Here is a 25,129-nt window from a genome sequence, read left to right on the forward strand (position 1 = left end):
CAATTTTTAATCTGTAGTGATACTCACTTTCAACTGAAAATAGCAGAATACTTAAGAATCTTCTGATTTAAGGTGGCTCTTTGCTCCTTTAAAAAAAAATTTCTCTTTTTTTGTCCCCAGATCTTGTGACTGAAATGGAAGATCATTCAAATGATGTAAATGATGTTGGCATTCCTTTTCTGGATTATAAGACCTACACTGATCGTGTCTTCTTCTTGCCATCGAAGGATGGAGAAAATGACGTCATGATAACTGGTAAACTGGACATTCCTGAGGCGAGGAGACAGACAGTGGAGGTGGCTCTCAACCAGTTTTCAAATTTGCTTAACAGCAAATCTTTCTTGATTCACGTGAGTTTAATTTGACCAGCAGTTGGTTATATTTTGTGATTGGGAAAAGCTGAAGAATTTTAACCAAATCTGTCTTTATATGTGCTTCGTAACTCTTCCAAACTCTTCCATTATTTGTATGGTTAATGGATAATGTTCTAGGTAAGCTGCTTAGCATACAGACTGATGGGGTTTAAATAAACTTAATGTTGGCTATTGGTTAAAGGTAAGCCAAAGTTGCTCCTTTTCAATAAACATTTGGATTTTGCACAATATCTGTTAACCATCTTCTTTTATCAAAACCAGTCTTCCAGGTTCTTTTTGCAATTAATCAGACAGCAACATTGGATTTTAACTGCAGCTGTCTGATCAATTCTGACAGACCCTTATTCATCAACCCACTGGTGAAGAAGACTTTGTAAAAGAGAATATAAGTCACTTCTTGATCACTGCTACTGGTTTTATGCCAAGCAGCCCCTTAAAATTGACTCTCATATGTGGAAATTAAAACGGGCACACCCTTCAATAAGAAGGGGCATTGAACCTCTTTCACTCGAGGACTGGTTAAATTTTCCTCCGATCTTTCCCCCTTCCATCCTACTTTCAATCGTCCATAAATAGGACACTGTGGATGTTTAGAGATCAAGAATGCATGAGGCTGAGATTGATAGATTTCTTTTGATGTTATGGGAATTGATGGAGCAGACTCAATGGACTGAATGGCCTAACTCTGCCCCTGTGCCTTATGGTTAGAAAGTGGAGTTGAGGTGTAGATTAGTGGTAAAGTAGGGTAAGGTGTTCATGTGGACTGCTACTTTGAAATGCTTTTAAAATAAAAGAGCATGGTGCAAGAAAACTGTAGCCAGCGAGGAGTCAGGTGGAGATTTTTCCCTGGTTTTCACCCAGGAAGTGCCGGGTTCGTTGGTGTAGCGGAGAGCAGAAAGGAAGAGGAATGTGACCCCTACTTTCATTGTGTTAGAAGCTCTGCTGTTTCTCGTTATGAAGCAATGAAATGAGAGCAACACGCTACCTTACCTTATTTTTCTGTCTGAAGTCTGGCTGGATGACTGTGCAAGAATAAGTTACGCTGGCGCCCAGCCCTGCACAAGTTGAGTTATCTGAAAGGAATAGGCAGGGAGACAACTGTAGGTTTGAACACTACCCTCCAGAAACATGCTAACCTGAGGTTCTAGTGGTTGTAGCCAATTTTGCATACATTTCTTCCTGCCAGTGAACTGGCCTAAATATAGGTAGTGTTTAGCTTGGGATGCCAATCTGACCCACGAAGGTGGCTGTCCTATTTTGATGGTAACCATTATGTACCCTTCACGAACTCTGTGAACAAGCCACTGGAAAAGTAACATTAGATGTTAACTGATGTTGGAGGGTGAGCATAGTTTTGCTTCCTTGAATCAGTCACAGGAATATTAAAACGCTGTCATAATTTAAGTGTGCAGGCTAGCTGTGTAAGTTTTAGGATATAATATTGTTCGACTCATGAAATACCTCCTGAACAAAAACCAGGATCTTAGAAAATTAAATATTTGGTATTGTTGTGTTCTTTAGTGATTTGTTTCCTTTCATTTTTAACGTTGGTGTCCGGTCTGTTAGAATGTGAGCAGTTGTCCACTGAAGCAGTTTATTGTGCCCTGCTGTGAGAGTTTACATTGCTTCAGTTTCATTAGAGTGCGTTCCATATATCCACACTAACTACTTGTTTACAATGTTAACAATAGGATTAAGGCATCTTCAGTGCTGCTGTAGTGCTGGCACTCAGCGGGTATGAAAGGCTTCTCCATAATTCCTTAATGAGCTGATTAGTATTCCTGCCCCAGGAGTTGCTGCTGAGGATGAGTGAAACCTGTAACCTGTCTCATTACAGAAATTTGAATCTAGTCTTATCTTAGTTGTTCTTCATTTTATGTCATGTCAATAGTCATGAAACCCAAATATGTCTTTTTTTTAAATTATAGTTTGTTCACACTCTCGAGAGTCAGAAGGATTTCTCTGCAAGAGAGAAAGTTTATTTTGCATCATTGCTAACTATTGCTTTGCACGGAAAGCTCGAATACTACACTGACATCATGAGGACTCTGCTCCTGGAGCTCATGGAACAATATGTCGCTAAAAACCCAAAGCTGATGCTCCGAAGGTATGTGAAAGGCTCACCTCTGCTCAGAACACGTACAGGCCATCCCAGGAAACCGGTGGGTTCCATTTTTTACGGATGTCCACAAGTTGATTTTGCCAATTAGCTTTCCACTAAGTTGGAAAATAAACAAAAATCTCGATGTGGGAACCATACCTGCACAGGATTGTAATGAATTGCATAATAAGCACATAAGATAGAGAAGAAAGAACCTTTATTACAAATGGATAGACAATGAAAACTATTTTGGTCATTCATACAAATGAAGGTACTATATGTATATAAATTGAACTGCTAAATTTAATAATAGTATTGGAACTTGTTCCCCTGTAATGGCATCTGTAACTCAGGGATGACCTGTATTGTAAAGCATTACCTGAATTGTCAAAGAATGAAACAAGACTGTTCTTGTTATTTAAGACTGTTGTTTTTCAAGGCTGATACGTGTTTCTGTTGCAAAATGCTGGCAGCTGAATGAATTCAGCACACAGGGATTGGGATTAGACCAGGTCGCTGTACATTTTTTGAATTTCAGTGTTGTTGACATAAAGGGCAGCATGTAGCTTAGTTCATTGCTACTGGAATGTATGTAGTGATCTTCACTGATGATGTCTCCCAAATCCTTCGACATTTGTAGTCAGAGCAGTACAGTATGTTAGAGAAAAGATTCTCAAACTTTTGAGGTTGGCTTGTTTCTTCATTTTACAAGGCTGGTCTCCTATTGCCAACATTTTAATTTCTCCCAATTTCTTGCCTTTTATTTTGGATAAATCTATTTGCTATTCACATCTTCTCTTCTTTCTTCCCTTCCTGATAGATTAGGGACTTTTAAGAAATCCTTTCTTCAGCAGATGGATGAAAGAAAATTGGAGGCTTAAGGGCTATGTAGGAGGGAATGGTTTGGTTTGGTTATGAGGTCAGCACAACGTTGTTGATTGAAGGCCCTGTACTGTTCTACATTCTCTGTTTTGTAGAAGTTGTATATCATTTAACAAAATCTTTATTTTTCTCATAAGGCAGTCTTCAACAGCCAGACTGGAAATTTACATTCACAGAATGGAAGAAGGCCATTTGGCTTGTACTATCTGTTCTGGCTGAATATAAGAGCAAGCCTTCTCTAGAGAATTGCAAATACTTTCCTTTCAGAAACCTGCCCAGCTCTCCTCGATGCAACAATTGAATCAGCCTCCACCATTTCTTCCGGCAGTGTATTCCAGACCATAATTACTGTTGCAAATAAGTTTTCCTTCTGTTGTTTTTGGTCCTCTTGCTACTCATCTTCGTTCTATATCCATTGAAACCTGGGCCTTCTACCAATGGGAATAGGTTCTTGCTACCTCATCAGTCCATCTGCTTGTTAATTTTAAATACCTCTATGGGATCCGTTCACTACCTCTGTTCCAAGGAGAACAACTCAAGTTTTTTCCATCTGTTGCAATGCAAAAGTAACTTCTCCCTAGAAATATTTTAGTGATTTTGTTCTACATCCTCCCCAAGACCCTTACATCTTTCCTGCATTGTAACATTCTGAAGTGGACACACCATTCAGATCCTACCCAAATCAGTGCTTGACTAGGTTTGTAGTGATTTTTTTTTTTTTGCTGTGTTCTCTGTGTCTTGTTATTTTAATTTCCTCCTTCCTTGCACCCCATTCCCTTCCCAGCCTTTCCTGATTCTTTTAGAACATTTGGCTCTCTCCACAGATGTTGTGTGTCTGTGTTTTTATCTTTTGTTTCAGACTTCAAGTGTGTCCAGTGTTCTGTCTTTTATTTGAATTCGTAGAACTTGCCTAACTTAGCTCCAGTAAGTTAATGAGTGGGGTATGGTAGCTGAAATCTTAAGTAACCCCACCCCTGGTGTTAGTCTCCCACGCAGTTCCATGGAGCTCTCTTCCCCTTTGTCACCTGTGCCACCTTATCCCCCTTTCCCACCTCGTTCGATCAACTGATCAAGTAGGCAGGACCCCATTTATTTCCACCAATCACCTACCTTCTTATATCCCACCCCTCCCTCATACGGCTATGTGCTGGTAATCATTTCTCTTCCCTCTCTGTTCAGGTGAAGGATCTCTACCCAAATCGTCGACTTACACCTTTTGTCACCACAGATGGTGCCTGACCTACTGAGTTCTGCTCTGGCAGCATCCATTTTTGTTATAAAAATGCATTTGGTTCATTAATGTTCCTTAAGGATGAAAATCTTCCCCATTCAGTTAGGCAGTGACCTGTACTAATGTCAATATGCAAAAAGGAGATGGTGGATCCTGCTAGCTGGTTACCTGAGTCATTTGGCAAGAAGGGTCATCACCAGACAAGTCAAATAACCAACAAGACTTTGCTTGGTTGATGTTAAGTCTTCCCACTCCAGTCAGATACACCTTGATGTCACTTCCTGCTCCTTGTCAGTGGCTGTGAGAGAGGGAAGGGTGCAGCGACAAGAATGCCTGGAACAAGGTTCTGTGAAACCCACAATTGTGTAACACAAGCCTCTGGTGTGTGAATGGTTCTCAGGGACATGGATGGAGATTAACACCAACTACTGTTGAAAGGTTGTCAGCTCAGTGAAAGACATGCCCGTATAGCATAAAACTAACTGGTGTTCCAGTGCAAGAAATGTGCCAGAGCCTGGTACATAACAGAGTCCAGGATTACATTCTGAGGGCTGCACTAAAGCTTGGTGCAGTCACCTATAAAGGATCTAATGGAAACGCCGCAATTTTAGGGCCCTCTGACCACTGCACACTGGGAATTGGAAACTGTAAACCAAATTGTTAAATTTTGTTGGAACGTGAAATAAGTTTTTCTGCTCTTCTCCGCCAGAAGTGAGACTGTTGTGGAGCGAATGCTTTCCAATTGGATGTCTATCTGCTTGTACCAGTTTCTGAAGGTAACTTTTTATACTTGTTCACTCTCATGTTCTAGCCATGGTTAACGTTATCCAAAACCTAAAGGGTTCTTGTTTTTCACTTATAAAATAAAGGATTCTGCTGGTGAGCCACTGTACAGGCTATTCAAAGGACTTAAGCACCAAGTAGAAAAAGGACCAGTCGATGCAGAGTTGAAAAAGGCCAAATACACATTAAATGACACGGGACTGTTGGGAGAAGATGTGGAATATCATGTACTAGTAAGTCTACAATCTCCTGCTTTACTTAAGGAACTGTTTTGCCGTTTCACATAGGAGAGGCGAGTTACCTTCAGCTCTCCACCTTATCAAGGAGACTCTCTGGTCTCCTAACACAGCTCACTCAAGAAATGTTAACTCAGTTTAAAGCTGATTTAGTATTCCCTGGGATTGCACATGGAATAATCAATGCATTTTAAACTTGAAAGTGTCTTCATTGGTGATAAAAGGTGCTTAGAAACAGCAGTTTGTCCTCCTGTTCACATCTTAAAGTTGAAGCACTTTACAACTTAGATTGAGTTGAAGTCAATGATTACATGAAATTTTGCATTTGCAAGTCGTACTTAAAAGCAGCGGTTGTTACCGGTGTTGTAGACAGTACAATCACAGAAAGAAAGTGCCAAACAATAGTGAATGGGGTTGGAAAGATATATTTACTTAAAAACAGGCAGACTTGCATGAGGACCAGGCCAACTGAGGGCAACTCTACTCTAATAATTCCTTCCAGGATCGGAAAGAGCATATAATTCTTTCCTGATTTCTTGTGATAACCAGCCAATTCCAGGATCTGATCTCAATCCAAGAAGAACAAATGGTTACAATATTTGAAACTCTGAGCAACTAAGTTATGGAATCCTTAAGCACCAAGTGTCTAAACAAGATGGTGCCAGTAGAGCACTGTGCAACTTTGTGGAACTGATCATTGTACTTAAAATGTTTTTTCAGACTTTAAATGTAATTGTACAAGGAGATCCTGGAGAATCAATGCCAGTAAAGGTCTTAAGCTGCGACAGTATCACTCAAGTCAAAGAAAAAATCCTTGATCAAGTATACCGAAACATCCCATTTTCACAAAGGCCAGCACGAGAGAGCGTTGTCCTTGGTGAGTTAAGTCAATCATGTTGATTTCTGTTCCCTTTCTCCTCCAGAGCTGCCTCCGCTTTTAATCTCTTGTGAAAATGTCTCCAAACTTCTTACCATGTCCAACTTCTAGTTAAATACTGGACTAGTACTAGTAAAGCAGATGGTTAAATAAACCAAGAATAAAATTCAGTAATGGCAGTTACAAATCTATTGACTTTCCTTCATTTTTAAAAAAAGTTTTATTTGCCATCCATATCGGTGAAGTCGAAATCAAACACTAGATACATAAACACGAGGAATTCTGCAGATGCTGGAAATTCAAGCAACACACATCAAAGTTGCTGGTGAACGCAGCAGGCCAGCCAGGCAGCATCTCTAAGAACAGGTACAGTCGACGTTTCGGGCCCAGACCCTTTATTAGTCCTGACGAAGGGTCTCGGCCCAAAACGTCGACTGTACCTCCGCTAGATACATAGTTTATGGCTGACATGTGTTTGTGTCCCAGTATAGTTTAGCCAGTCACTGGTTTCAGTGAAGTTATTAAATGGCTTAATGAGATTCGCCTTCAAAAATTCATCACTTAGTGATGATCCCAACTACAGTACTGATGGATTTTTGAAGGATATGGGCTGCGATAGATAGGGAGAGAACAACACATTGACCAGTGAATGTAGGATTTTGAAAGAAGTCAAGTGCTGTAAGTGATTGACAGGTCAAGTCGTGTCTGTGGAGGCAAAAGGGAAATGTCAGCGTTTCGGGTCAAGGTCCTGCATCAGGACTGGTTGGTGAGGGAATGGGAAGGGGAATTACAATGGCGTACAATTGGAATTTCAACATGGCTGCTGTGAGCAGAGTGTAGGTGCTCTGCAAAATGATCACTTACTCTATACCTCATCCATTGCTGCGGCTCTTCTGAGAGTGGCAGCTAGACTCCAAGCTTGTGGATGCACAACCCAAGTCTGCCCTGAGTTCAGGCTGATCAGGACTTGGGGATTCAGTGCTGGCTTCTGACTTCCGGTGCATGCTGTACTTGCCCACTGCAACGCACAGGTGCGGAAACTGTGAATGTGTTGGTTCAGGAGGTGCACTCTCTGCTGGTAGTTCATTTCCAATCCCCCAGCCAATGGTGTGTACAATTTGGGTAAATGCTTTTGAAGAGAAGGTTTGGTTCAATAGAGAAAACATCACTTTTTTTCTTTAACTACTTACAGAATGGCGTCCAGGCTCTACTGGTCAAATCCTTTCAGACCTTGATGTCACTTCAGAACGAGAAGGGAAGTGGAGACGTATAAACACTTTAAAACATTATAATGTGAGTACTATACACCTGCCTTTATTTTGTTAAAATGCATGGATAAAATTGCTGTGTTTCAGATTTGTTAGTTTATATTGTCTAATCAATGATTTGCAGATTTAATTTTTAAACCTTTGGTGATTACAATTCCCCCTTAAAATCTAAACTTTGAAGAATTAACTATTTTTATTTGTAGAGGGACAATGATGTGAGTCTTACAGAAATAATGACACATCTGAAGACAGATTATAATGTGAAAAAAATTGAAAGGAGATTCAATGAATCCTTGTGCAGTGGAATATGTTGGCAGTTTAATGAAGAGCATAAATCATAATAATATTTGGTGAAATACTCCAATGTCAATCAAGAATGATGTTAAAGCATTCCCCTATTTCTGACATTTTGTTGCGGTTTAGCTACAAGATATCTCATGCACTCAAAACAAATAGATTTCAAATTGACCATTTCATATAATTACACGGTGAAACCACTTTTAATAAATCAAAGTTCTCTCTGCAGTTCTGTCCCATGAAAGGATCTAATTGGTATAAAGGCATTTTGATGTGACCCTTACTCTCATTTACTTCTTGTGATAAGGTAGCAACCATAGGTTAAAAATGCTGCTGAATATGCAACAGATTCCGGCTCTCCTGCATCTGTGCACATTCTGATCTGTTGATCAGATTGAATCATACATGTCACAGCTTGTCTTTTAGCCCCTGAAGAATAATCTGGAGCACAGACTTTGCTCTCTGACAATTATCAGACACGTTACAACACTCTGCTGCATCATTAACCAGGTCAAGAGGAGTTGTTGTGCGTGACACATTGGAAATACCGATTATCCCTGTCAATTTCTTGTATTTGACTCATTACTTCAATGCTTATTATTGTATGAACAGAGGAACTGCATGTGTTATTTTTTTCCCAATTTATTCGATTTATCCCTTTACTTCACTATTAGGATCGAGCCACCAGTCTTTGCCCAAGTGCAAAGCAGATAAAGCCTAAAGGTAGAAATTTGTCCTCTCAACTTGCGATATTTTAAATGATGTTTATAACTTTAATGGAGTTAGCACATCAAAAATTAATCTGTACCAGAATTGGTGTATCTAATGGAGAATTTCTTTTGTTGACCTCACAGGTGCGCGATTTCTCCACTGTCATTTTAGTAAGATCTTCGCACGCTCAGCAACCCGATGACCATCAGCAGATTATCCACGGTGAAAGTCAGTACAATTCATCTCAATATGCTAACAATAAATAGAAAATCCAGCATTATGTTAATCAACAGTGCTAATAATTTTCTCTGCTCCAGAATATGTAGTCAATCAGGAATCAGATTGTAAATTATAATGTCTTTCTAAACTAAAGGGAATGTTCTTTAACTTGCTTTGTAACGAATTAACTGCAAAAGTTGTTCAGACTTTTTCAATGCACTATATCTGGGAATAAGTTACTGGCTTTTAATTTGAGGTGAGCTATGGAAACGGAGAGCAATGATATTTTGATATTCAGTGCTACGTTGTCTGAGGTCATTTTGGGAATAGACAGGATTTTGAATGAAATACCTATCCTTGTTTCCCTCAAGTTAATCTTGGGCACACCATCAATATACTAATTTATTTTCCAAAATTATTCTCATAGTTGCTTTTCTGTTACTATTATGCTGAGTATTGGACAGTTCTGTGACTTGTATCAGCTAAGTTGCAAGGAACGAAGAATGCAGCCTACCCTGACCTGTCTGTGTATGGAAGGAGAAAACAGCTTTGGAACAGGCATGTTATTTGCCAATGCCATTTTCTTTATAAGGGCCTAAATTGAGCATTTGCTGTAGAGATACTGGGTATATAGTGTTGGATTTTGATACGCTCAGTTAATCCAACCTCAGACTTTCCTTTGTTTGCTAAGATCCTGGAATGCATCAGTCCTTCCCATTTCCATGCCCATCTCTCCTAAAATCCTTACTGTTAGTCCTGCCCTCCAAATAAGCTCCTAATGCGAGAGCCAAGTCACAAGATACATTCTCTGTGACGCAGTGTGGTGTGATATTGCCATGTTAATACTGCTGATCACATCATTCTCCTGCACCTCCCTCTGTCACCTGGTTCCATAGAAGTTCCCTTGCATGATAGCAGTAACACAAAGTGAGCCATATCACATTGCCAGGTGTCTTAACCCTGCCTGACTTTGACCAGAATAGAAAAGAACTGAGTGCAACATAAAGCTGTTGTGGTATTGGCTCTCTTGTTTTATTGCCCAAGACAGATTTCACCCCATCTATTTTCTAAATGCATCTCTCACTGTGTATCTGTTTTGAAAGATATTGAAGCAAGCACCTTGTTGGAACTGTTGCGATAATCCACTTTCCCTCAATTTTGGTCGTTCCAGAAAGTGGACTATTAGAAGAAGATAGAAGGTGGCATTTAGTGCGACAAGTAGATGAAGTAGATGAAAGTAAATCAAAGCGAGGCAGCATGAAAGAGAAAGAGAGGACCAAAGCGATCACAGAGATATATTTGACTAGGTTGCTGTCTGTAAAGGTGAGATTTTCTGTGCATTTTTAATAACTTGTAACAAGACAAATAAGTTCTGTCAAAAATCTGTTTATTTTCTAAATGATGTGTTTGTTGGAGGTCAGTCATCCTAGCACCAGGTCACCAATGCACAAGTTCCCTGGGGAGTGTCCTCAGTCCAACCATCCTCAACAAGTCCATCAGTGGCTTCCTTCCAAAATAAGGTTGGAAGTAACAATCAGTGAACAGTCACAAACAAGAGAAAATCTGCAGATGCTGGATATTCACTGATCAACACACACAAAAGGCTGGAGGAAGTCAGCAGGCCAGGCAGCATCTATGGAAAAAGGTACTCTTTTCTGTAGATGCTGCCTGGCCTGCAGAGTTCTTCCAGCCTTTTGTGTGTGTTGATCAGTGAATGGTGTTCAACTCAACCTGTGCCTGCATGCAGCAAGACCTAGACGACATTTAGACATGGGCTGATCAAAGCAAGTTGTATTTAACACCACAAAAGTGCCCATCAATTGACCACCTTGGACAAAAGTGAGAGTAACCAACTCCACTTGATATTCTGTGGCACTGTCAATATCCTGGGAATGTCAGTGTTGATCAGAAACTCAACTAGTTCAGACGCTTAAAGACCGTGGCTCTGGGAGCAAATCTGGGTGTTCTGCTGAGAGTGGCTCAATTGATGCTACAAAGCCTTTCCACCATCTGCACCACAAGTCAGTAACATGATGGAATACCCCTTACAAGCCTGGGCATGTGCCCAGAAGTACAAAACCATCATGGACAGAGCAGTCCATTTGACTGGCACCTCATTCACCACTCTAAACATTCATTCTCTCCATCACTGGCATATAGTGGCTACAATATGTGTGGGGAGTAAAATGTGCTGCAGTTACTTGCCCAGACAACCCCCACCTCCCAAACCCACAACCTCTACCGTGAAGAAGGCATGTGGCAACATCAGCACCTGCAGCTTCCCTTTCAAAATAGTGTATACAAAATGTAATATGTTCAATTTTTAGGTAAAGTCTTTCTTGATTTTGTTGTTCACAAATGTGTGTTAAGGTTTGTATTGAGTAGTAGATTTGTGTCTTCCGGTTGCTCAGTTTGTGTTTGAGAGAGATTCCTACACTGCAAACCATTCACCTTTTTAAATGGTGCATCCTTTTCCTTAATGTTAAATTTTAATATTGCATTAAAGTAATTACAGAAGTTTAAAATTTAGTTATATTCATTTAATTGGAATGAGAGTAGAAACTGGAATTACTGTTACTGCAGGCATATCCCAAATGGTAATTTAGCTCCCTGGTTCAAAGAGGGGACATCATTAAGGAGGTACAAGAGATTCTGGTGAAGATGAGGGCAGGGAGAGGGACGTATTTTGATCATGGTCCTTCATGCAGCGTTTTGGGGGTCTGATAACAGAGATTACTCAAGGACTACATTTTCAGGATCACTCCTCGTGATGTGAGTTAGTGAATATAGAAGCAGGCAGATTGTGTGGGTAAGAGTATGGTGGAGATATGTTTTGTGAAAGAGGGTTTAATGATGTTGTGGCATTGGAAGGAAGAACTGGTATTGAAAGGGTTGCACCTGCAAAGCTGCCAGGAGAATGCCCACACTAAAGTTTAATATATTATTGGAGAATATTCGTCAAGAGTGGGTGCTTGGAAGAACTATGACTATAGCAAAAAAAAAGAAACAAATGAGTTCAGAAGGCAAAGAAAGATAAACAATAGTGAAATAAGAAATATCTCAAAAATTGCAGTCAAAATTGGGGAAAGTAGCAAAAGTTGTTAAAACTCTCTCTATGTTTAGCTGCAAGCATAAATATCTGCATGAGATTTTGACAAAATTAGAAAAAAAAAGATCAAGCGAGATTGGGAATAGCTTCTTCATCTTCTGGTACCTAATAATTAGTGTGGATAGAGAGGGAAAAACAGCTGGGGAGTGACAGTATTAATTATGAATTAAGGATGACTTACTTTTAAATAGAAAAGATATAATGATTTCAGAACTGAATCTATTTGGGTTGAGCTTGAAAAATAGGGGTAAAGTGTTATGAAGCCAGCATTATTTTTCATTTTCTGAGCTCCACAGAGTAAGATGAGCAAATTTGTAGGCAAATTTCCAAGGCGTGTGATTAAAAGTAGTGATATTAGTAGGTACTATTTAATCAAATGTAGATTGGAAAGGCATTAACCAGAGGAAAGGAAGTCCAGAAATAAAAGCAGAAACTGTTAAGGGCCCTCAGCAGATCAGGGAGCCTTTATGGCAAAAGAAAAAGAGTTGGTATTACAGATTAAAGACTCTCCTTGGATCTGGGAAGAAGAGAAAATAAGTTAGTATCGATCTTCAGGAATAGTTAAAGTCATAGAATCGTACAGCCTGAAAACATACCCTTAAGCTCAACTGTCCCATGGTGGCCAATATACCCATTAAAATTGTTCCCATTCCTCACTTTTCCCAACGAGAGAATGGTGGGTAAATGGAATTAAGCTGCCAGAGGAAGTGGCAGAGATGGATAGAATTACAATATTTAAAAGATATCTGGGCAGATAATGGATAAAGGGCCCATTGCAGGCAAAAGGGGCTAGATCAAGAAGATGCCTTGGTCAATGTGGATATGTTGGTCGGAAGGGCTTGTTTTCATCTTACGTAATTCTGTGACTCAGAATGGATAATGGAGGGACAGTAGATAGTCATAGTCATACTTTATTGATCCCGAAACCAATTTCCCTCGGGATCAATAAAGTATGACTATGACTATAACTATCTACTGTCCCTCCATTATCCATTTTGAGTCACAGATGTGGTTAGTTTGGAGTTTCAGGGGAACTTCAGTAAAGGTGCCACATAATAATTCATTAAACAAAATTAAAGCACCTGCATCTGGTGTAATGTACTCGTGTAAACTGAACACTGAGTATGAATAAGTGTTTTTTTTTTGGTTTGGGAGATTGTAACTTGGGACGAGGTACTGGGGCCGCAGCTGTTCACTGTCGACATTATTAACATGAGCACGAGGAATATATTAACGTTTGCTGATTATGTAAAGCTGGTGGCATGTATGTACTTTGAACTTTGAACCAGAAGAAATGTGAGGCCATTCACTTTGGTTATAAAAGTGTTTGTCAAGTGGTATGAGATTGAAAGTTATCAGGGCTAAGAGAGGCCTAGGTATCTTTGTAAACAAATCACAAAGTCCACATGCCGTACAGCAATTACGAAAGCGGGTATTATGTTCATCTTGCTTGCAGCGTAACCATGTCTCACTGCAATTACACAGCACCAAGATGAAATTGTGCCAAGAATATTGCTTTCAGGTCTTATCCCCAACCAAAGGAACAATCAACCTGCGATCGAAGGAGTGAAAGATGATTTATTTATGGAGTTGGGGGTTGTCATGTGATGGAAGATTACACATACGGTTTTAATCATATATTTTTGATACATTCTTCAGGAAAATAGGAGGTTATCTCGTTGAAATATAAATTTTTTACTGGGTTGATAGGATAGCTGCTGAGATAATGCCTCCAATAGCTGGGGTATTTAGTATCTGGGGGGGTTATAGTCTTGAAACGAGATTTCCCATTCAGGACTCGGATAAGAAGCTCCTTTAGCCAGAGGATCATGAATCTCTGTATGTTCAGTTGCTGAATATATTCAAAATATAAAGATTTTTAAAAATGACTCAATTGTAAGAGGATCAAGGGATATGAGATTAGCAGCGTAGAAAAGGCAATGAGGTAAGTGATGGACTGGTCATAGCAGCTGAATGGTCTACTTACTATTTCCCATGTTCTTTTGTGACTGTTAAATGTTTTGAAATTGCTAGAGGCCAGGAATTTCCATTGGTGAACTGAGCAATAATCTGAGTTTTAAGTACATTGTTGAATAATCGAGATGGGAGGTTCTATTCTCTGAATATGGTTAGAGGTTTGCACCCTAAATAACTTTACAAGTGATTTTTACAGGCACTTGAGCATAAAACAATTACAGGGTTACTGATATTGGACAAAGAGCCAGTATTGCTTGATTAGCAGAATGGCCTTATTCACTCCTGAGAAAACATCTCTTTATTAATGCTGAACAATTTTTCTCACTTTCCATAATGCTTGCTTGGATTCATGGTCATGTGTTGCCTGTCCTTCTAAGTTTTCCCACTGATCGTTCATTTGTAATATGATTATTGAGAGGCTAATTGGCTACAAATGTATAGGCAAATTACTCCTTCCTTTGTACAATATAAATAAATTACAAACACATCTGAAAGGGAATAATTGGTGTTCCACAGCAAGTAAGAACCTTGGTTTTGTACAGCTCACCTGTAGATTGGATCGTAGAATGCAATTAAGAATATATTTGCAGACTAAAATTCCTGTTGTGATGTTGTGACTAATTTTGCTGCTTGTATGTTTATTGTATGTAGTACTAAAGAATTGAATATGCAAAGTAGTTTATACCCACTATATAAATCAACCTCCTGGGGAGAGCATTTTAACATGTTTGGTTTGAATTAAAACAGGGGACCCTACAAAGCTTCGTAGATAACTTCTTCCAAAGTGTTCTCAGCACAAATCAAATTGTTCCAACGGCGGTGAAATATTACTTTGACTTCCTTGATGAGCAAGCACAGAAGAATGAAATAACGGATGAAGAAACCATTCACATCTGGAAAACTAACAGGTAAGATTCAAATGTCTAGGTTACTGTCTAAGCTTAAAGTACTGTTGCTTTACTAGCTGGATGTTGATCATCTCCACGATTAGGATGGGGTGGGCCCTTCCTGCATTTTCCCTTCATACAATCAAACAGGTTCTGTTGTTGGCATGCAGTCCTTTCATTCACATCACACTCCGCCAGGTAAAGCATAATGTGCATTTCACCTCCTAGCATTTCATTTAACTTCAGTCATTCTGCCTATCCCCTGATTCCCATATGTATTTTTTAAAAAAATCTATTAGTAAAATAATATTGACAGGAAGATTTAAAAATTCTTTTTCTCATTAAAAATTGGTGCAAGCTTGTTAAATAACTGAATGCCAAGCTTCACAGAATGGGATCTGAACATTTTCTTATTGTCATCTTTTTGTCTTTTTACGGTGGCTCTGAGCTGAGTTGAAAACCAGTAAATGCCTACACCGGAGTTTATAGTAACGATTTTCAATGGTTTGTGGGTGACATGATTTGCTTGAGAACTTCAGGAGCCAGCTGTACCAAAAGAAAGCTGATCTATTGTTATAAGTATTCCAGCATTTGAGAGGATAGAATTCAACTTACCATTAACACCTAAAATGAGCTTCATCAACCTTAGTAAACATTGTGGTGACTTATTCATTCATTAAGTTAGGATGGGTTTGCAACAGTGCTGGTTTTATGTAGTGTTTCTTCCATTGTATGTATTTGTAGTATTAAAAATGTATATTTTTGACATTAAAAAATGGTTCTCCCAGAGAAATAAAGAAATCGAGAGCAAGAAATGTTAATGTACATAAATTGTGGAGTGGCAATCATGACAATAATCGACAGAATACTGTGAGGTTCCTCTACTTCTAAGCTCAGTAATTTGGGATACTTGCATCTGATCCAACCTTTTATCCAAGGACTTGCCTGCATTTTACATCTTGAGTGTACAAGTTACATATTCGAACAACGCAGTATGATACAGAGTGGAATTGAATTGGGGGAAGAACAAACAATAAGGATATTGCATCAAACTAATGCAACTTCATAAAAACTATCAGTTTCCTTTGAGTCCATTGAGCTTTCTCAAGTGATTATTGTTTATTAATGTATTTTGCAATTTTCCACAGTTTGCCATTGAGGTTCTGGGTAAACATCCTGAAAAATCCACACTTCATATTTGATGTGAAAGTTAATGAAGTGGTAGATGCTTCATTATCAGTGATTGCACAGACCTTCATGGATGCATGTACAAAGACTGAATACAAGTTGAGCAGGGTAAGTCAAAAAAAAATGCAAAGGAGCTAACAATCTAAGGAACGGAAGAGCTTTGTTTCCAGATTATACTTTAGAAATTGTAGTGAAGGCATAATTTATTTTTCCGGATTTTAATACTTAAATTCAGAGATTAAAATTGCATCTCCATATTTATCTTTGGAGTTTTTCATGTGTATAATTTTACTTTCATAGGACTCTCCGAGCAACAAGTTACTCTACGCGAGAGAAATTTCCACGTACAAGAAAATGGTGGAGGAGTAAGTGGGATAAATTTGATATGTTTCAAAAAAATAAATATAAATTCTTTAGTGTTTCACCTTGGTGTTCAACTTACTTACTGGAGTTTCAAAAAATTCTCATTGAAATTCTTCCTTTGTTGCATTTGAGATTTTCATTTTACTTTCTCCATCTAGGAAGTGCTTGCTTTAGCCAGCAAAGTTCACTTTTAAAAATAACTTTGACATTGGAAAGGCAGATCTTCCTAATGAAGATGCTGTAAGGCAAATGAAGAAATGTGGAGAATTCATAAAATGTTTCAAAAGCAAAGAATGCTAAGCATTATAGTCTATTTTAACTAAGCTAGTTTTCTTATGTGAGTAGAACAAATTTAAAAATCTTTTGAGTTATTCCCATGAGATTAATTCCTGTTACAGTTCTAGGTTACTTGCTGAGTGTAATTAGTTGCAGCAGTAACCTCAGTATCATGGGAATTCTCAGAACTAAGCATGTCGGGAATGTCATGAAAACACTGCTTGCTGGCTCTTCTTAGCATGGGAAACGACTGCTTGTCTTTTGAAATTAAGCAGAAATAGGTTAAGACTGTGTTCCAGATTCATATATTCTTACATTGCTGTGAGACATTTGCAGCATGTTGGTGAAAGGCTGATTTGGATGTAATTTAATTCTATATTTCAATTTATATTTGTCAATGTTTTACATGCTCTTTGTTTAACAGCTATTACAAAGGTATTCGTCAGATGGTGCAAGTCAGTGATCAGGATATGAATACGCACTTAGCTGAGGTTTCAAGGGTGAGTTGTATTTGTTTTTGATCTATATTAACAACATAAAACAGCACAGGACAGGCTATTTGGCCCACAATGTTCTCTGATCTTGTTCATACTAATTCTCTCTTAAGTTGGTTCAGGTTGGTTCAAAATATTAGGGTAAGTTTTCCTGATATTTAAAAAAAAATCTGGTACTGGATCCCTAAGGGAAGAAAATGCACAAATGGTGCAGTTCAGACAATTTGTTGGAGGAACTAGGGCTGAGCAATGTCTGCATGGTGAAAAGAAATGTCATAATTTCAGGTTGAAACCCTGCATCATGGTGGAGTTCAGTGCACATGCTTATAAAGAAACCTGTATAATACATCTGACAGTGCCCTCACTCTAGTCTAGGAAATTCTGCTGCCAATATGTTGTGGCATTGCCCTAATTTGGTTAAAATAAATACTGTTTTTCTTTTACTCCTGCCCTTAAAGAGATACTTTTCATGCAGTTTATCCTGGATTAAATACTTTCAATATCAGTTGAACTCCATGGCAGCTTTCTAAAACAGTTAAAACTCCCAGCCCAATAAATGAGCAAAAGAACGGTGCATCCAGTTAGCTTTTGACTCCTCAGATCAAAAATAACTTGCATCAAATTAACACTTCATAAAAGAAGGGTGCTGAATTATCCGTAAAAGAGAGACGTGTATTGATTGGATGAGTAATAAGACGAGAAAAGGTAATCAACATCAGAATGGAACAAATGACTCAGCAAAGGTTGTAAGATTGGGGAGAAAGGTCAGAAATGGCTGACTAATGATGGATTGAAACAAAGGAATGCCTGAGGCTGATTTTTGAATTCATGTGGTGTGAGGAAGGTTTGAAAAAGGTTTTATGGGTAACAAATTTTTGGTTGGTGCAAATCCATTGCAAGTTTATGAAGAATGGAATGATAATCCAAAAAGTAAGACAAGCTGGTGTTAACAAGCAGAATCATTAAGTTTGAAAAGGATGAAGGGGTTAGATTAGGATTCAGTGGGTTAAGGGATGAATTGGGAAGGTGAACAGATACAATGCTGTAAGTACATCTTGGTGAAAACATGTTTGATTTCAGCTCGTCTTCAGGGCTGAATTCTGGATTTGGTTCAGTATGTGACCTTGCCTGGGGGAGGCTGCAGCCTAAACATTTGGGAAGGAATTCATCTTGGTGGGCGCTGTAAAACCCGGGGGGGGGGGGTATCGGCTGCTTATTGTAGTCACAGAACATAGAATAATGTAGCACAGAAACAGGCCCTTCAGCCCACAGTGTTGTGCCAAAGTTCGTAATCTAATGCCCAGCTAACGTTTCTGTCTACACATTGTCCATTTCCTTTCACATCCGTATGCCTAGCAGCCTCTTGAACACCTCTATTGTTCTTGCCTCCACCACCACCCCTGGCAGAACATTCCAGACACCCACCATTCTCTGTGTGTGTAAAACAAATTGTCCTACACATCATCTTTGTACTTATCCCACTCACCTTAAATGGATGCCCTCTGGTATTAGACACCTAAACCCTGTGGAAAAAGGTACTGGCTCTCTACTCTATCTGTGCGTCTCAAAATCATATAAACCTCAATCGGATCTCCCCCCCCCCCAATAGTCTTGACTCCTCCAGTAAAAACAACCCAAGCTTGTCTAACCTCTCCTTATTGCACATGCCCCTCTAATTGAGGCAGCTTCCTGGTAAAGCTTTTCTGTGCCCTCTCCAAAGCCTCAACGTCCTCCTATAATAGGGTAATCAGAACTGAATGCAATACTCCCAATGAGACCTAACTAGAGTTTTATAAATCTGCAACAAACTTCCTAAACCTTGAACTGGTTCCTTGATTAATAAAGGCAAGTGTACCATATGCCTTTTATACAAGAAGTTTCTTCAGATTTATAAAGTGCAAAATAGAGGCAAGAGTTGACATTGGACCGCTGGAAAATGATGCTGGAGAGGTAGTAATGGTGGTTCAAGGAAATGGCATGATGAACTTAATAAGTAATTTATATTAGTCTTCATTATGGAACACACTAGCAGTATGCCGGAAGTTCGAAAGTGTCAGGGGGCAGAAGTGTGTGAAGTTGCTATTACTAGGGAGAAGGTGCTTGGGAAACTGAAAGGTGTGAAGGTAGCTAAATCAGCTGGACCAGATGGACTACACCCCAGGGTTCTGAAACAGGTGACTGAAGAGATTGTGAAGGTATTACTATTGATCTTTCAAGGATCAGTGGATTCTGGCTTGATTCCAGAAGACTGGAAAATTGCAAATGTCATTCCACTCTTCAAGGAAGGTGAGAGGCAGAAGAAAGGAAACTATAGGCCAGTTAGTCTGACCTCTGGTTGAGAAGATGGTGGAGTCGATTGTTAAGGATGTGGTTTTGGGGTGCTTGGAGGCACATGATAAAGTAAGCCGTAGTCAGCATGGTTTCCTTATGGGACAATCTTGCCTGACAAATCTTTTGGATTTCTTTGAAGAAATAACAAGCAGAATATACAAAAGAGAATTGATAGATGTTGTTTACCTGGATTTTCAGAAGGTCTTTGACAACGTGTCACACACGAGGCTGCTTAAAAAGTTAAGAGCCCATGGTATTACAGGAAAGATCTAGCATGGATAGAGCATTGGCTGATTGGCAGGAGGCAAAGAGTGGGAGTAAAGGGAGCCTTTTCTGGTTGGCTACCAGTGACTAGCGGTGTTCCACAGGGGTCTGTGTTGGGACCAATTCACTTTATGTTAGTAATTTGGATGATGGAGCATCCTCAGAGAATTTACTGCCACTTCTGTGATACCAGAGACACAAGGCACATGTAGCAGGGAATTCAGAGGATTACAGACTACGTCCACCCTGCACATCATTGACCAGGGTGCTTCCCCCCCACAAGAGGCTGAATGTCTTCTGCACCCGGTTTGATGTGCAGAACAACATGTTGGTGAGGAAGGCACCCCTCCTCCCAGGGGAGCAGTCACTCCATCCGGCTGAAGCTGAGGTGAGGAAGACCCTGGCCAGTCACCCCACGCAAAGCTGCAGGACCCAGTAATATACCGGTTTGGGTTCTGAAAGACTGCGCAGCCCAGCTGATGGAGGTGCTAACGGATATATTCAACAACTCTCTGGAACAGTCCATTGTCCCCTCAGTTTTCAAGGCAGCAGCCACCTTTCTGGTGCCGAAGAAGGCAACAGTAACCTGCCTAAATAGCTATTGTCCAGTGGCTTTACCATCAACTGTTATGAAATGCTTTGAGTGGCTGGTCATGGAGCACATTAAAGCCTTCCTCCCGGCTACATTAGTCCCTTTCCAGTTTGCTTATTGCTCAAATCGATCCACTGACGATGCAACAGCCTCCGTCCTCCAATCTGTCCCGCCCCACCTGGAAAATGGGTCTCGTATCCCAGACTGTTGTTTATAGACCAGTTCAGCATTCAACACCATCATACCCCAGAAACTGGTGGGGAAGCTGTTCACGCTGGGTCTCAACACTTCCCTCTGCAATTGGAAATTGGACTTCTTAACAGTAAAGCCACAGTCAGTCCATGTGGAGAGTAATGTCTCTCATCCCGTTACGCTGAGCACTGGCGCTCCCCAGGGGTGTGCGCTCAGCCCCTGCTGTTCACACTGCTGATGACTGACTGTCTCATAGGGCTCAACTCAAACCGTATCGTCAAGTTTGCGGAAGACACAACAGTGGTTGGCCTCATAAGAACAGTGACGAGATGGAAGTGGAGCTAGCTGGTGGATTTGTGAGAAGAACAACCTTAGCTTTAATGTGGAGAGGACAATGGAAACCATTGTGGACCTCAGGAAGGTGCAGACAAACCCCCCCCCCCCCCCCGCAAATACATGGGTCATTTGTGGAGAGGGTTAAGTGCACCAAGTTCCTTGGAGTTCACATCACAGATGACCTCACCTTGTCCCTTAATATCACCTCACTAACCAAGAAGGCGTAGCAGTGCCTCCACTTCCTAAGAAGATTGAGGCAAGCAAGGCTCCCCTCTTCCCCATCTTAACCGTGTTTTGCAGGAGCACCATTAAGAACGTCCTGACAAGTTGCATCTCCATCTAGTATGGGAGCAGTTGAGCATCCGACCAGAAATCCTTACGAAGGATGGTGAGAACAGCTGAGGGGATCGAAAGGATCTCCCTACCATCCATTGGGGACATTTATCAGGAGCGCTGCTTAAACAGGGTCTTATTAAGGATCCCATCCATCCAGCATCCTCTTTGACTTTCTACCATTAGGCAGGAGACTCTGATGCATAAAAACAAGAACAGTCAGTTTGAGAAACAGTCTCTTCCCCTAGGCTATTAGGCTTCTGAACTCCCTGCCGCATTGTATTCCAAGTGTCACTGGTTGATCTGTTCCATACCTTACAATATTCAATATTAATGCACTTTAGTTTGTCATTTATGTGTGATTCATCAGTAGATTTTATCCTTACCTTCATAAGTTACCATGTGTTATGCTTTACACCCTAGTTCGGAGAAACTTTGTCTAATTTCTGTATGCATTATATGGTTATATATGTTATATACATGTATATAGCTAACTGAAAATAAATTTGACTTGACTTGAATTGATTGCTTTGATGCCAAGTTTGTGGATGATACGAAGATAGTTGGAGGGGCAGGTAGTTTTGAGGAAGCAGAGAGGCTACAGAGGAGAATGGCTAAAGAAATTACAGATGGAATAGAATGTTGGGAAGTGTATGGTCATGCAGTTTGGTAGAAGAAAGAAAACGTACACTGTTTTCTAAATGGTCAGAAAATTCAAAACTCTGAGGTGCAAGGGGACTTGGATGTTCTTGTGCAGGATTCCCTAAAAGTTAATTTGCAGGTTGAGTTGGTGGTGAGGAAGGTAAATGTGAGGCTAGCATTCATTTTGAAAGGACTAGAATATAAAAGCAAGGATGAGATGTTAAGGCTTTATAAGGCATGGTGCGACCTCACTGGGTGTATTGGGAGCAGTTTTGGAGCCTTTATCTAAGAAAGGATGTGCTGACATTGGAGAGGGTTCAAAGGAGGTTCACAAAAATGATTTCGTAATTGAAAGGCTTATTAGATGAGGAGTATTTGATGGGTCTGGGCCTGCAATTCAGAAGAATGAGTGGGTGGGTGGGGGGGAATCTCATTGAAACTTATCAAATGCTGAAAAGACTGGAGGACACAGCCACAGAATAAAGGGATGTCCACTTAGAACAGAGATGAGGAGGAATTTCTTCAGCCAGAGAGTGGTGAATCTGTGGAATTCTTTGCCACTGGTGACTGCAGAAGCCAAGTGATTGGGTATATTTAAGGCAGAGGTTGATAGATTCTTGATTAATTAAGGCATCAAGGGATGTGGGGAGATTGGGGTTGAGAGGGACATGCATCAGCCATAATAAAATGGTGGAGTAGACTCGATGGCCAAAATGGCCTTATTCTGCTCTTGTATCTTGTGGTCTTTACCACCCCATCTACCTGTGTAGCCCCTTTCCAGAAGCTATTAACTTGAAACCACAAGCACATCAGTACTGTCAAGTATATTGCTGTTAACCAGAGTACTCTCTCTTTACATTTGATCTCCCTGAGTACAAGACTATACATTTGGCCTGGTTAAGATCCATCTGCTATTTATGTTCGCTGTCTACAATACTGCCAATCTTTGTATCTTCGGCAAACCCACTAACCCACCCCTCTACATTTTCATCCAGGTCCTTTTGTATATATCACAAACAGCAGAGGTCCCAATACAGATCTCTTTGGAACAACACTAGTCACAGACTTCAAGCCAGAATAAGTTTTATTGACCACTAACCTCTGTGGGCAAGCGAAAACTGAATCCAATGGCCAAATTCGCCATGGATCCCATGCATTTTAATCTACCAGATGAGCCTCCCATGAGGTACCTTGTTAAATGCCTTACTAAAATCTGTGTACACAAGATTCACAACTTTACTTTCATCAGTAACCTTTGTCACCTCTTCAAAAAAACTCAATCAGGGTAGTAAGTTACAACTTGCTCCACAGAGCCATACTGACTGTCCCTAATTGGGCCATGGTTTTTCAAATCTTCATAAATCCTATCCCTAAGAATCCTCTCCAGTAACCATCTTTCAACGTTGGGGTCTGTTGAAATCATTACAGCAGTTAGGTGGTTGTACAACAAGCCTCCAGTGTACCCTCATGTATATTAAGCACAAGTTCTCAGCTGCTGTCCAATTTTGAGATGAGGATGTTGAGATGACTGACTTCTGCAAGACAAGCAGATGAGTTGAAGGCATGTAGGCAGTGAAGTAATTAATAAGTGTTAGGTACCCCGTAACTGGGTTGCCAAACCAGCAGAAACGGACCACTTAGTTGGAGTCTGGTTAACAGAAACTAATAAAGTTTTATTAAAGAAATAAGTAACACAGTACTCTAATCGTAAGGATATAAATGCAACAGGTTAGCAATGATAAAACACACATGTACATAGAACTAGGGTAATAGGAATCAACCAAGCTCTATCGCAGTCTAGGGGTAAAATGATCAGTCTCAAGTGACGCAGAGTTCAGTTCAGCTTAGTACAGTTCGCAGTAATCGCTGTTGTGCCATTGGAGAGAGAGAGAGAGAGAGATAATATGCAATCTGATTCAGACAGACCTTTGATGTTCTTCGCAGTTAGCTTTCGGGCGAACCCTTTTAATGTCTTCTGTGGTCACCGACTGTGACCCCTCTGATCCGGATATGATTGTTCTTCCGCGGTGAACCCAGCACCCAGGCAAGGGCGGACACACACACCAGGTTCCCGCTGATCGTACCTTTTCACCCTGTGCGTCTATGGTCGGTTCCCGCGACTAGACCTCCAAAATCCCACCGACTTGGGGCACACCGCTCTTCCAGGGTCTCGTGATCTCGTGGTGTGTCGTGCCTCAGCGAACCTGTTCTTTTTATCCCCCTGCTGGGGTATCGCCTGTCCATCAAACTTCAAACAGTTCAGGTTCAAAGCAACCGGTCTGTCAATATTTTGAAGTGTGTTTCTTTCTCATTAATCTCTCTCTTCTCTCTTATTAGCATTTTGAATGTTTCTCCATTGTCTCTCTTATCACTCTCATCAGCGTCAATCTTCTGATAACTTGGCTTGTTGTCACACCCCTATCCTTCAAAGGATTTTTACTGGGGTAAAAATTATGGGCATGAATACATTATTAGACACACACTAATATACAGGTTCATCAGCTATTCAGCTAGTACAGAAAACTTTAAGTTGTCAACACCTTGACAGACAGTCAGCAATCACATTTTCCCTTCCTTTTATATGTTTTATTTGAATATCAAGTTCCTCTAAGACCAGGCTCCAACTTAGCAACCTTTTGTTTTTATCCTTCATAGTGCTCAAAAACACCACTGGGTTGTGATCAGTGTAAATTCTCAGTGGTTTCCGTCCCAGACGAATATAACAAAGGTCGTCCCACACAAACTTAGCATTCTTTGGCAAGAGCTTAGTAAGAGGGAGGGTAATATCCGCAAAGTTTTTGCAAAACTTCCGATAGTACCCCATCATCCCCAAGAACCTTCTCAAGGGTCTCTTGTCTGTCGGGGTGGGGACTTCAGAGATAGCCCGCACCTTAGTCTGCATCGGTGCCAGCTGCCCCTGTCTTACCACAAATCCCAGATAAGTGATCTTTCTGTGGCCGAATTCACTTTTTGCGAGGTTCACTGTCAGGCTGGCTTCAAACAGCTTTTAAAACAGTTCCTCTACTGCCACAATGTGCCCCTCCCACGTGTCACTCCAGACCACTAAATCGTCAATATACGCTTCTGCGTTCCTTAGCCCTTTTGTCACTGAATTAATCATCCTATAGGGGTGTTGCTCACTAGGCTGACCTGATGTGACAACAAC

The 25,129-nt window shown here is 40.3% G+C and overlaps 1 protein-coding gene across 5 annotated transcripts in view; it reads left to right on the forward strand.

The window, feature by feature from the left end:
• The window catches only part of LOC140187008 (plexin-B2-like), a 254,710-nt gene that overhangs the window by 224,473 nt on the left and 5,108 nt on the right, over nt 1–25,129 (forward strand). For all 5 annotated transcript variants that reach the window (XM_072241869.1, XM_072241873.1, XM_072241870.1 and 2 more), the window contains 12 exons: nt 121–350; nt 2,303–2,481; nt 5,298–5,364; nt 5,458–5,604; nt 6,328–6,484; nt 7,677–7,777; nt 8,904–8,988; nt 10,151–10,302; nt 14,813–14,973; nt 16,101–16,248; nt 16,441–16,505; nt 17,204–17,279. In XM_072241869.1, coding sequence (XP_072097970.1) covers nt 121–350; nt 2,303–2,481; nt 5,298–5,364; nt 5,458–5,604; nt 6,328–6,484; nt 7,677–7,777; nt 8,904–8,988; nt 10,151–10,302; nt 14,813–14,973; nt 16,101–16,248; nt 16,441–16,505; nt 17,204–17,279 — 1,568 coding nt within the window. The remainder of the gene's footprint in view (nt 1–120; nt 351–2,302; nt 2,482–5,297; nt 5,365–5,457; nt 5,605–6,327; nt 6,485–7,676; nt 7,778–8,903; nt 8,989–10,150; nt 10,303–14,812; nt 14,974–16,100; nt 16,249–16,440; nt 16,506–17,203; nt 17,280–25,129) is intronic.

The sequence above is a fragment of the Mobula birostris genome, chromosome 23 (assembly GCF_030028105.1).
Source record: "Mobula birostris isolate sMobBir1 chromosome 23, sMobBir1.hap1, whole genome shotgun sequence".
Lineage (NCBI taxonomy): Eukaryota > Metazoa > Chordata > Chondrichthyes > Myliobatiformes > Myliobatidae > Mobula > Mobula birostris.